This window comes from Anastrepha ludens, chromosome X (assembly GCF_028408465.1).
Source record: "Anastrepha ludens isolate Willacy chromosome X, idAnaLude1.1, whole genome shotgun sequence".
NCBI classification, from domain to species: domain Eukaryota; kingdom Metazoa; phylum Arthropoda; class Insecta; order Diptera; family Tephritidae; genus Anastrepha; species Anastrepha ludens.
The window spans coordinates 80850692-80863538 of NC_071503.1; the positions used below are offsets into that span (position 1 = coordinate 80850692).

The following is a 12847-nucleotide window of genomic DNA, read 5'->3' on the forward strand; positions in this document are numbered from 1 at the left end:
TCGGTGCGATACTTTGTCAAACGCTTTAGAGAAGTCAGTATAAATTGCATCAACTTGAGATCTGTTCTGGAAGGCTGAAATGCAGTAATCATTGAAAATAGACAAGTTAGTGACAGTGGAGCGACTTGCAACGAAACCATGTTGGTTGGTAGATATTAGGCCTTTGACAGCAAAATATAACTTATCATTTACTGTTATCTCAAAAAGTTTTGAGACAGACGAAAGCTTCGAAATCGGTCTGTAATTGCTAACATCGTTTTTATTTCCACTCTTAAATATAGGCGTAATGGAAGTAAATTTCCAGTCGTCAACAAAAATACCAGAGGACAACGATTTATTGAATATAATTGTAAGAGGCTCAGCGAGACACAAGCAATTCTTCAGCAAAATGCCCGAAAGGCCATCCGAGTCAGTTTTCGTTGTAGACTTAAGCTTCGTAATACCCTTGACGACATCAGTAACAGATAGGTACAAAGTCCCAAAATTTAGAGGTGAAAAACTATTAGAGGGCAAACTAGAATCGGAGTCTAGGTCGGGTTCAAAATTAGAGCAAAAAAAGTCAGCAAATAAATTGGAAGATTCTATGGCAGAATTTGCATATTTACCATTATAAAAAACATTGTTTGGCACCATTGAGCAAGACTTTTTTGATTTGATGAATTGCCAAAAGGCCTTCGAATCCGAAATAATATTGTTTTCGAAATTCAAGATGTAATTTCTATATAAGAACTTGTTCAAACAGTTAAACTCTTTTAAATGGCATTGAAATTTTGAGAAGTGCATTGGGTCTCCAGACCTTTTATACAGTTTAGAGAATTTGTTTTTTAGATTCTTTAGGTGCCTAAGCCGTTTGGTATGCCAAGGTGACTTATATACTTTCTTATGATAAATAGGAATGTGCTTCAAACAGAGCTCAGAAACCTTAGTCTAAAAAAAATGAAAACAAGAGGTAACATCATTGTCGTGGAAGGCATTACCCCAATCAATACTTAATAAAATTTCGTTAAAAATTGAGAAGTCGCATAAGTTGTAGTTAAATTTGATGTTAGGCTCATCGGATACCTCAGAAAACTCATAAAATTCCAACTCAAGAGAAAGAGGAACATGATGTTTATCAGTTAAAGATATGGGAGCAATGCCTTCAGACAATGTGTAGTTGATGTTATTTGAAATGAACACTAGATCTAGGATTCTATTAAGGCTATTATAAAAACCATTGATTTGTGATAAATCAATGCTTAAAAAGCTATCAATGACATGAATTTCGGCTGAAGAATTTACATTAGAAGCCATAAAAGCAGCCGAGTTTCTAAGTGGGGACCAATTCAGGCGACATAAATTAAAATCACCGAGGACACAAAGATGACTGTCACCAGCTATGCTTTATGCTAATGACACAACATTGTCAGAATGTGCAAAGTATAAATGATCCGGACTATTCGGCGGAATGTAGGATGCACACACATAAACTGTTCCAGATGAGCCATAAACACGTACACAAAGCTGATCGATGAGTGTGTCAGAATTGGTAAGTGTAACCAATGATGCCCGAAATTTTCTCCGAACAGCAATGAGAACACCACCTCCTCTGGAACATCCAGATTTGACAGGGTCACGGTCTTTACGGAAAACATCGTACAAATTGAGGTCAAAAATTTCACAGTCGAAGAAATTTTCATTCAGCCAAGATTCAACGAATACAAAAATATCAAAATCTAAGAAAGAACTTTTCATATATACCGTGGAGCATTTAGTCCGAAGTCCAGATATATTTTGAAAATACAATTTTAATAACTTATTACTAGCGATGGAGTTAGCTGCAGAAGTTACGGAATTAGAGGTGGAGTGACGTCTTTTTGAAAAAAAGTGAATGGCCGAATTTTTACGTTCGTAGGCCATATATCCGCATTTAAAAGCTTATCATAGGAAAATTCAGATACGCCTAGCTTAAAGTTGATTTTCTTGAAATCCTTTACGAGGGTATCCTTTTTGATAAGCATATAGCAGGAAAGAAATTTGCGGTCAATTTCTGCATGTTTCGCAACATAATCAACAATATCGGCAGCTGTCACAGTGTTTGAGAAGGACGATATGTGCAGCCACTTCATGTTAGGAACTACACTTAATTCACTATTTTGGTTTGAACCAATAACTAAAGGTTGCTTAAGCTTTTTCCTATTAGCTCTAGTTACGGTTTTCCATTCACGTGTACGATTTGATGTAGGTGCAAGAGAAGTCGGCAATGCCGACGCTTTTCTGCAAGTTGATGTTGATGGGAGAACGGACGTAGTAGCAGCAGCAGCAGCAATTGGCGTCAGCTTCACTTTAGCTGTATTAGTAACAGCAGCGCTATAAGAGAGCGGCGCATCACCAGCAGCAGCATGAGAGTGCGAAGCAGAGGAAAACGAATTAGTCTCACCATGCGGAGCAGCAACAATAGGCACGTTTACAGGCGACGTAGCAGCAGTCACTGATAGTGATTCCTGTCTCTTCGATTTGCTTTTCGCATTTTTTGTGTTCCTTGCATGACACTCACATGCAAGAACACAAGCATTAAGGTCTTTCACCTCAGCGGTTAGCTGTACCAGAGCAGAGGAGACATCAACCGTTTGATGTTTTCGTAACTCCTTTACTTCTGCACACAAATCACTTATTTGCGAAATCAGCAACTGCTTATCCACTTTGAGAGAGCTAATTGCAGCCATCGCACGAGCATTTTCCGATCTCAGTGCAGCAATTTCTCTGATAATTGTATTCAGACTGATATCTAAATTGTTTACGTCATCAGCTGATGTTGATTTCGGCAGTTGTTGATGTGGTGATAATTGTGTACTTAGATTAGCTGGATTTACAGGTACATTATTATTATCAATGTCAAGAGGAAAAGCGATTGCAATCAAAAACCAGTTCAGATGACTGCAGATGAAACATTAGCATTTTTACTTGAAAATTCTTTCTCCAAAAATCAGTATAACGCCATTCGAGCCATAAACCAGAAGCATGGTTGCGACATATTCCCATGCTACGACAACGTTTTTAAAGCTAAATCTGAATGTAGACCCGTCGGAATACAAGCAACAGAAACTTCAGCACAAGTTTCGTTACAAAATATGCTGAACCATACTGCAAAAAGAATAATTATTTTTCAAAAAGAAGTTTTTGCTCAATTTGAAAGCATAACCGATGTGATGTTAATCGTCACCTATGGCTTTGATGGATCGACTGGACACAGTTTATACAAGCAACAATTTGAAGAAAAGGTGCAGGACACGCTTGACCAATCTCTATTTGTCACATCAATAATCCCTATAAAGTTATTAGATTCTTTGGGGAGAGTTCTATGGATGAATTCTAAAACTCAATCAGTGCGATTTTGTAGACCACTGAAAATCGAATTCATTAAGGAGAGCAAAGAACATATTTTAGCAGAAAACAATAGATTGAAGGACGAAATTGAAAACTTGAAACCGTACTTATTCAATAATTGGTCTGGGAGAACTGTCTCTGTTTCGTTTGATCTAAATATGACACTTATCGATGGAAAAGTTTTAAATGCTTTAACAGGAACGAACTCGACCCAATCATGTCCAATATGTGGTGCTACTCCTAAAACCATTTTGATGACAACGGATACAAATGCTGAAGTATTTAAGCCAAAGCCTTTTGCTCTGCAATATGGTGTAAGCCCATTACACGCATGGATAAGGTTTCTTGAATTTGCTCTGCATATTTCGTATCGGATAGGAATAAATAAGTGGCAAATCAGAGATCCAAATGATAGGGCTTTTATGGCATCTCGAAAAAAAAATATTCAAGAAAAGCTATGGAAACAAATGGGACTACACGTAGATAGACCAAAACAAAACGGAAGCGGCAATACAAATGATGGGAATACTGCTAGAAGGGCTTTTTCAAATGTTCACTTATTCTCATCTATTTTGAACTTTGATGTGGATATTCTTGAATGCTTTGGGACACTTTTGATTGCAATCTCCTGTGAATATGAAATATGTCCACAAAAGTTCCAGAATTTCTGTACGAAAGCTTCAGACTTATACATGGCAAAATATCCTTGGTATCCAATGTCGCCGACGGTTCACAAAATATTGGTTCATGGATCCCAAATTATTGCTGCTTCTTCAGTTCCAGTTGGATGCTTAGGAGAAAATGCTTCGGAGAGCCGAAACAGGTTTTACAAACGGGATAGACTGTCGCATTCTCGAAAAAACAGTCGCATTAATAATTTAGTAGATGTGTTTCACCGAGCAATTGATTCATCAGATCCCCTACTTTCAAGTAAATATTTTTTGGATAAATACAACAACCACAATTATAAAAAATTGCCGTCAAAAGTACTCGAACTTCTCGCTAAACCCAATGTGAAAACTGACGACGAAAATCTCGCCTTAGTAGATATCGAATATGAATCAGATTCAGATTCGGATTATAAACCCTTAGATGCATATTCATATGAGCTCGAAGCAGAAGAATATTATATAAAAGCGATATTTTAAGTAAAAAATTAAAATTTTTTATATGAGTTATATGGGCGGTATGAGTGGGCGTGGCCTGATACGTTTGAAACTTTTTCCAATTTTTCTATATACAAATACAATCACGTGTACCAAATTTCAAGTCCTTACGGACAGTATTTTAATTTATGCCGCTATTTTCTTCAAATCTGCCACTGTGCACTGCAAGAACCAGTAATATATTTGAGCCTCTTTCGACTCTCTTTAGTGTATGCCATGTCTCGACTTAGAGGCCTTTATTCTGCCTCTGCAAGAATTGGAAGGAAGTACCCCACTGCGATCCTTAAGAGAGGTATCTTGGATTCCTCTGTGGCTCACACTCCTTGGAAGCACAAAACCACGTGCCCTGTAGTACACAAAAATATGCCGGATTTATATTCTGGTTTTTCCCCGCGAGTAGTTTTACAAGGATGAGATTCTGGATGGAGTCCATTTGCTCAGCTGTTAGGGGCGTATTGGGATAGTCCCTTGAGCGTACTCCCATTTTATTTGCGATTACTAATATACATCCTTATAGGATGCCTCTTCATATATCTTTAATAAATCCATTATTTTTGCGTAAATAGTTTTAAACTGTTTTATGACCGATTTTTAGCTTTTAGGCTACGCTACGACTACTAACATGCCGGTCAACTTCGATAATTTCTATAAGTTTAACATCAAAAATGTCTGAACGTAATCGACGAAACCAAAATTGCACGTAATTACCTGTTACAGTATCGGCACCATAAACACCATTCACAAGTTCAGCTGCCTGGCTTACATTTCTGCCTTTATCAAAGGAAAACTGTTAAATTTACCGAACTTTCTATTTGTAGATTTCCATTGTTAAAACTCTGTAACGTACAACTGAAAGGAACAAACAAAAAACAGCAAATGAATTTTTTTAGTGTGAAAGCTCACCTTGGGCAACGCGAATTAACTTTAAATTGCTTGATCAATACTTTACGAGATATCGATCACTACAACCATCTTCCGAGAAAATAATGGATTTCATTTCCTCCAAGTTAATATAATCATATATAATAATAGCGGCGGTAACTGGACTCCATGAATAATTTCGCAAGCAGTAGAAAGAGTAGAGCAATACTTTTTTGTTGTCGTTGTTTTAACAGCATTGGTAGCCCTTTCAGTGTAGGCATATCACCGGTCATCTTCGTCTAGCTCATCTAGGGGTAGGCCCAGGAAACATGCTGTTTCGACAGGTTGGGTCCAGAGGGAGAGGGGTGTTAGATGAGTCGGTGGTTAGTGTCGTGCGGGATACCTTCACATGCCGGACATGTGTTTGATATGTCGGGGTCGATTCTGGATAAGTAGGAGTTTAACCTGCTACAGTATCCAGAACGTAGTTGTGCCAGTGTTACACGGGTCTCACGGGGAAGCTGGAGCTCTTCGTCTGCAATAGGTGGTGGTTGGACTTCGATTACGGCATTCACAGGACGGGAGTTCATGAAGGTGGTAACGTTCTCCCGGTGAATGTCGTTTATTGACTGTCTAAATACTGTCCGGTCCAGTAGGTTTCGGTCAGTTTTGTCCTGGAGTTCGTCAGCGTAGTCTAGGAGGTGTCTCCTGACGTGCCTGGGAGGCGGCTCTGGCTCAAGCAGGTGTCTGCAGGGGTGAAACCTGCGGTAACATCCAAGCAGGAACTGCTTGCTGAGTAGTTTGTTGAGCTCCACTACTGGGAGCATTTGTGCCCCGTTATGTAGGTGTTGAATGGGAGACATCAGGAGGCAACCGGTCGCTGTCCGAATGGCGGTATTTTGACATGTCTGTAGCTTTATCCACTGCGTGTCACTAGTTCCAGGCGACCAGACAGGCGCAGCATAGTTTAGAACCGGCCGACCAATTGCCTTAAATGTCGAAAGCAACAGTTCTTTGTTTTGTCCCAAGTGCTGCCGGCCAGCGATTTGAGGACCTTGTTGCGATTTTGGACTTTAGTGGCAAATGCGGTTGTGTGCGCAGAGAAGGAGAGCAAGCTGTCAAAGGTTACACCCAAAAATTTAGGGTTATTTACCGTCGGAATTGGTGTGTCATGGACTTTTACCTTAAGAAACAGCTTGACCTTCTTTGTTCAGGTGTTAAAGAGGGCCGCCGAGGGCTTGGTGGGGGAAAGTTGAAGATTCCTCGCAGTGAAAAAGCGAGAAAGGTCGGTGAGGTAGTTGTTCACTTTGGAACACAGGTCATCGATGTCATTGCCCGACGCCATTATCGTACAGTCATCAGCGTATGATACCAGGAGGACTCCCGCTGGTGGTTGGGGGAGCTTCGAGATGTAGAAGTTGAACAGCAAGGGAAAAAGGAAACCACCCTGCGGTACACCTTGCTTTATCTTCCTCTGCTTTGATGTTTGATCTCGAAAAATCACTGACGAGTGCCGACCGCTCAGATAGTTTACAGGCCACCTCTTCAGCCCTGGCGGGAGTGTCGACTGATAAATGTCATCTAGTAGCGTGGAATGGCTGACTGTATCGAAAGCCTTCTTCAGGTCCAACGCTACTAGGACAGTCCTTTCGCAGGGGCGGTTTTGGGTTAGCCCGCGATTTATCTGGTCGTTTATGGCGGTGAGTGCAGTGGTGGTGCTATGCACTCGTCGGAAGCCGTGCTGATGTGGGGCTGGGGCCAGGTGTTTCGTGAAGAGTGGGAGTAGGAGGGCTTCAAGTGTCTTCACTACTGGGGAAAGGAGAGTTATTGGCCGATAAGATTCCCCTTGGTTGGCGGGTTTCCCAGGTTTCAGTAGTGGGACCACTCTCCCTGCTTTCCACTTGTCAGGGATGATGAGAGTGGCCATGGACAGGTTGAAGACCCTTGTGAGAAATCCTACTTCCCTGGGGTCCCAGATGCTTCAGCATCAGCGCGTTTAATCCGTCAGGGCCAATGGCTTTCGATGATTTCGTTTTGTTGATGGCCCCCTGAACCTCATCACCGGAGAAAGTAAGTGGCGCACTGTCGTTCGTCAGTTTGTGCAGCCTTCTGGTAGCACGACGTTGGGTTCTGTCGCCCTGAGGATGCAGTATGAAGAGCCGGCTAAAATAGCTCGTGCATCTCTTCGGGTGGCTATCACCTTCAACGGTTGCACTTCGTCGTGTTCGACAGGGACCTAACGGTGGACCAGAGCTTACTCACCCCAGAAGTTAGGTTACAGGACTTCAGGTGCTCAACCCATTTGGTCCGCTTATGTTGATTTACCAGTTGCCGGATCTCCAAATTGAGATCCCTTATGCGGGGATCCCCGGGATCGGCTTAGCGTAGGTGGTCACGCTCGTTTGCCAAGCTGGCTGCTTCGGCTGGGAAATGTGGACGGATGTTCTTAAAGCTTCCAGCTGTAATGAAGCGAGCCGCAGCAGCTGTAACCACCTTGCGGAATGCGCGTTCACCTACGCGCACATCAGTGGAGAAGGAAAGAGCGGCGAAGGTGTCCTCATTGAATTCCGTGAAGCCGGCCCAATTAGCTTTTTTAAAGTTAAAATAGGACTGGTGGTGCGCGGAAACAAAGTCGGCTGGTCTCTCAATCGAGACGATAATGGGTAAGTGGTCTGATGCAAGCGATAGCATAGGTCGCCCCGTTATGCTATTTATCAGACCCCCGCTAGCTATTGTTAGGTCAGGCAAGCTGCTGCAATTGCCCACTACCCTGGTGGGGCGTCGTCGTTCACAGTGCTAAATGTCGAGTCGTCTATCTGCTCTGCCAATTGCTGTCCCCTATGATCATTTGGCAGGCTTGAATGCGAAAGATCGTGATGCGCATTGAAGTCACCTACAACCAATCGGTTTTCACCTCTGATGAGCGCACATAAATCAGGGTGATATCCTCCCGGGCAGCAGGTGACAGGGGGCATATAAATGTAAAAAATTTCGAGCTCGGAATCGCCTGTCCGGACAGCTATGCCTTGACATTCTTCGGTGCTGTCCCTGCGGTCGCTCCCTTCATCAATGAGACGATACTACACTGTGTGGTGGACTATAAACGTTATAGCCATCCCTGGGGATCAGAGAGGACCTAGCGTGCAGCTTGGTTTCCTGGACCGGAGCTATCTTGATACTGTGCCGGCTCATGAAGTCAACTATCTCGTCGACCTTGCTCGTGAGTCCGGAACAGTTAAATTGAAGAAGCTTAAAGCTTCTGGGTGATGTCGTAGTAACTCAGGGGGTGAGGGACGCATGGGGTTGCCTACGTTAGGCCTGCTGTGTAATCCGCTTTTGTTGCGGCCTGATGATGGTGGGCGGCCGCGCCACGGGTGGCGGTTGCGGGTTAAGTCAGGGGAGTAGTGTTGCTCCGATAGGCTCCTTACCGTAGAGGTACTAGTTGTGGTGGCGGTTGGTAGTGCCGGCGTATCAGGGGAGGTAGTAGCCGTGGAGGCATCAGACGCCTGCTAGCGGGAGCAACACGAGGCCTCATACCATGTGGTACACTCCCTATGTGTCTTAAGGCCTGAACAGGTCTTAAGATGTCTCCACCCGTTGCACTTGTTGCACCTAACCGAGGTGGAGTTCGGGTGGAACCGTTTGTGGCAGACGCAGCAATTCCATGGCAGCCGTTTCTACGTTACCGGAATGACTCGGGTTTTTCGCGACCATGGGCTGCCGCCCCAGTAAACTAGCCCTGTCTAGTGAACAGTATATCGCATATGATCGTCTAATGACGTGGTTGACATGGCTAGTGAAATTCAGCTTAGAGTCGAAAATAACGCCTAAGTCTTTAATTTTCTCAACGGATTGCAAAGGTAAGCCAGCAATACTATACGAAGCATGCAAAGTATTGTTTGATTTTGCATATTTTACGTGAAAGTATTTGCTTATATTTAGTGACAAACGGTTTAAATAGCACCAGTTCCGGACATTGTGCAAGTCGGTTTGCAACTTTTCAGAGTCCCTAACACTGTTAATCACCGCAAATATTTTAAGATCATCAGCATACAACAAGTGTTCAGGAAATGAAAATCAAGAACCAATATCGTTAATAAAGAGTATAAAGAGGGGGGGTCCTAGAATACTTTCCTGTGGGACACCAGAGGACGCAATAAATGCACGGGATGTCGTATTATCAACGGCTACAACGCAGTGCCTGTTGAACAAATATGATTTGACCCACGACAAAAACGTGGAGTGTACACCCAATGACGCAACCTTCGAGAAGAGTATTCGGGGCGATACTTTGTCAAACGCTTTAGAGCAGTCTGTATATATTGTATCAACTTGAGATCTGTTCTGGAAGACTAAAATGCAGTAATCATTGAAAATAGACAAATTAGTGGCAGTGGAGCGACTTGCAACGAAACCATGCTGGTTGGTAGATATTAGGCCTTTGACAGCAAAATATAACTTATCATTCACAGTTATCTCAAAAAGTTTTGAGACAGACGAAAGCTTCGAAATGGGTCTGAAATTGCTAACATCGTTTTTATTTCCACTCTGAAATATAGGCGTAACGGAAGTAAATTTCCAGTCGTCAACAGTCGTCGTTGCAGTAAATAGTAGCGATAATAACCCAGAAGACAATGTAAATGCTAAAGTTGTATATAGCATGAACCATCATGGCGCTAGTAGTTGTAATGAAAACAATAATTTGATTGAAGCTGCAAATGCGCAACAATCAAATACGAAGTTGGTTTCGGCACCAGCGCTAATGGTGCAATCGGTAGCGTCGGAATCAGTATAACTGGTGGCAGAAATATTAATGGCAGAGGTGATAATGGTACTGGTGGGGGCAGTGCTGGTGGCGGCTTGGTTTCATTAACAAGTTTTAAAATTATTAACTGTAATACCTTAGGTTTAACAGTAGGTGGAACGGGTGATCAGACGGAACTGCATACACACATAATAGGAAATACGATTATAAAAATAAGTTTCTGCCTAACAATAAATTTCAATCGACGCAAGAGGTATAAGAGGTTTTATTTATAAATGAAGTTGTTGCCATTATATTACCATTTCATGTACCTAAACGTACATATATGATATATGTAGTATATTAGTCGTATAATGTATACGTATATATATTCTACCGAAATTATTGAGAAGGCACTACATATTCACAAGTATTGACTATAAAACTAGGTTTTTAATTTCCATTATAAAATGCTAAAAAGTTACAGATACCGCCCCATTTCTTAGATGAATAAATAACAATGGAAAGCAAACAAAGACCAAATAATCCAAGTTTCAAATATTTTTTGGTCATATAACAAATTCACGACATTTCGTTTCGCAGATCGTCAAAAAAAACTAAAAAATCCACGAAAATTTTGAGCGAATTCAAACTTGCACTTTGCTATAAAACTGCGTACTCAAATTTTCTTTTTTTTACTTCGATTACAAATTCCTAAATTTAAATGAAAACTCGTCGAATTTTTATAAATCTACAATTTGCGTCAAAACTTTATTAATATTTGTCTTATATTTATAAATCTGTAATTAGATGTATGTTAATTTTTATATATTAATTATTTTGTTTTCACTTAAGTATTTCAAAATATTATTTATATATATTGTTTGTATTTTGTATTTGGGTAGTATGTTCAACCGGCAGTCGCCAGCAGTTCCAGCCAAATGCGTAGTAATCAAGCGGGCAGTTTATATCGAGGACCTTCCGCAAGTCCAGTGCCTCGTAATGGCGCACGTCACGTCCCAATGCAAGCCATGTATCAACAAACCATGCATCAAGGAGTTCAAAGCGTAGTAGTGCAACCTTTCCCACAATATCAGCGTCAAGCGTTTCAAGCGCCACCCTATGCACAATATACACAACCAATGCAGCCAAATTATCCATATCCATATCCCTCGTACTATTCTGTTCCTGCGCAACGAGGTGCTGTAGGTGTTAATACTGGTGTTGGTGTAGGTAGCACGATGTCAGTGCAACCAGGCCCAAATGGTCCAATGACAGGTCCACCTGGTGCTACACAAACGCAATTGCCGTTAACGCCTGGAACGGTGCTTACTGCAAGTTCCGTACCGCCTGGCTCGAATCCTGCGGTTTTGGGTGTAGCATCTGCCCCTAGCGGACAACAAGTTGCCGTTCAGTCCATGGTCGGCGTCGTGCAAACTACAGTTCCTGCACAGCAAGGCCAAAAGTCGACACGTCGACGTGCTCATGCTCTCGAAATCATAGATCCAAGTACAAATAAGAATATTTTGGAAGATTTCGATAGGGCGAAGGTATGATATATTTACACTATTAGAAATCTTCGATAAAGCATCTAATTGTTTTCTGTAGACATCTGCAAGATCAGATATTGATTATCCTGAACAAAACATGTTTGTTCAGCAACCGATTGTTATGACTGATCAACTGCGTAATTTACCATATGACATGATGGGTAGGTATTGATAAGGCGTTAGGCCACTGTGGTGTCGGAAAAACTAAGGAAATTTTTTAACCTCATGCAGCAGGGCAATGAAATAAATCAAATAAAATAAATTGAGATTAAAAAACGGTGCTTCATTGTGTGTGCCAAAAGCTCTATAAATAATTTGTTTAAATGGCCGGACCAATTTCACTTATAATTTTAGAGGAATCAAAAAAGTTGTTCTTTTATTTTTGTGAATTGCTTCGAAGTAGTTAGCGTATTTTTGAAATAACGGTTTTGGAAAACACGCCGCGTTCTAATAAAAACTTCACAATTTTCAACAAAAAAAAGTTCGAAATTTTTTTATAAAAACTTATACTGAATGTTATTGTGAATATACAGCTCGAGAAAGACGTGTTTAATCTTTTCGGTATCTTTTCGGTACGGTATGCTGCGTCAGATTAAAATTTTGACAGTAATTTTATTAGGATATCTTTAAAAAAACGTGAATTTTTCGAAGTTTTTTCAGTGGCCTAGCGTCTTAAAATTAACTGGATAGCATTCATATTTTAATTACTGCTATCTTTCAGACATACACCAAATGGGTCGTGAAGTAACACTTGGCCAGACCCCAGTTGTTTCAGCAATAACAGATGGCCCCTCAGTAGAAATTTTACCGCCATTACAAAAGCCCAGATGTAAAAAGTACGTATCAAATAATTGTTAATCGAATTTTATCTCTCATATTGTATGCAAGGAGAATCTATACGAGGTGGTATTGTTTCATCAGCTGATTAATGCCTGATTGTCAAAGTAAAAATATAATATTTCTATTTTCTTTTCCCTTTTCCTTCATTTGAAATTAGGTAGCCCACAAAGTTTTTATTTTTGTAGGATCGATTTCATCTTGCATGAATTTGCCTTGTTTCTCCTTCTCGAGGTTTACAAAAACATGAATTGGAAACATTTTCGCTACCTATGTAAAGCCATACGCTCAGACTATTTTCCAAAAACAAAAAAATAAGTGAC

At 41.1% G+C, this 12847-nt stretch overlaps 1 protein-coding gene across 3 annotated transcripts in view; it reads left to right on the forward strand.

The window, feature by feature from the left end:
* Nucleotides 1–12847, forward strand: part of LOC128869642 (uncharacterized) — a 151597-nt gene that overhangs the window by 77105 nt on the left and 61645 nt on the right. For all 3 annotated transcript variants that reach the window (XM_054112213.1, XM_054112211.1, XM_054112212.1), the window contains 3 exons: nucleotides 11043–11687; nucleotides 11746–11848; nucleotides 12409–12523. In XM_054112213.1, the coding sequence (XP_053968188.1) occupies nucleotides 11043–11687; nucleotides 11746–11848; nucleotides 12409–12523 (863 nt within the window). The remainder of the gene's footprint in view (nucleotides 1–11042; nucleotides 11688–11745; nucleotides 11849–12408; nucleotides 12524–12847) is intronic.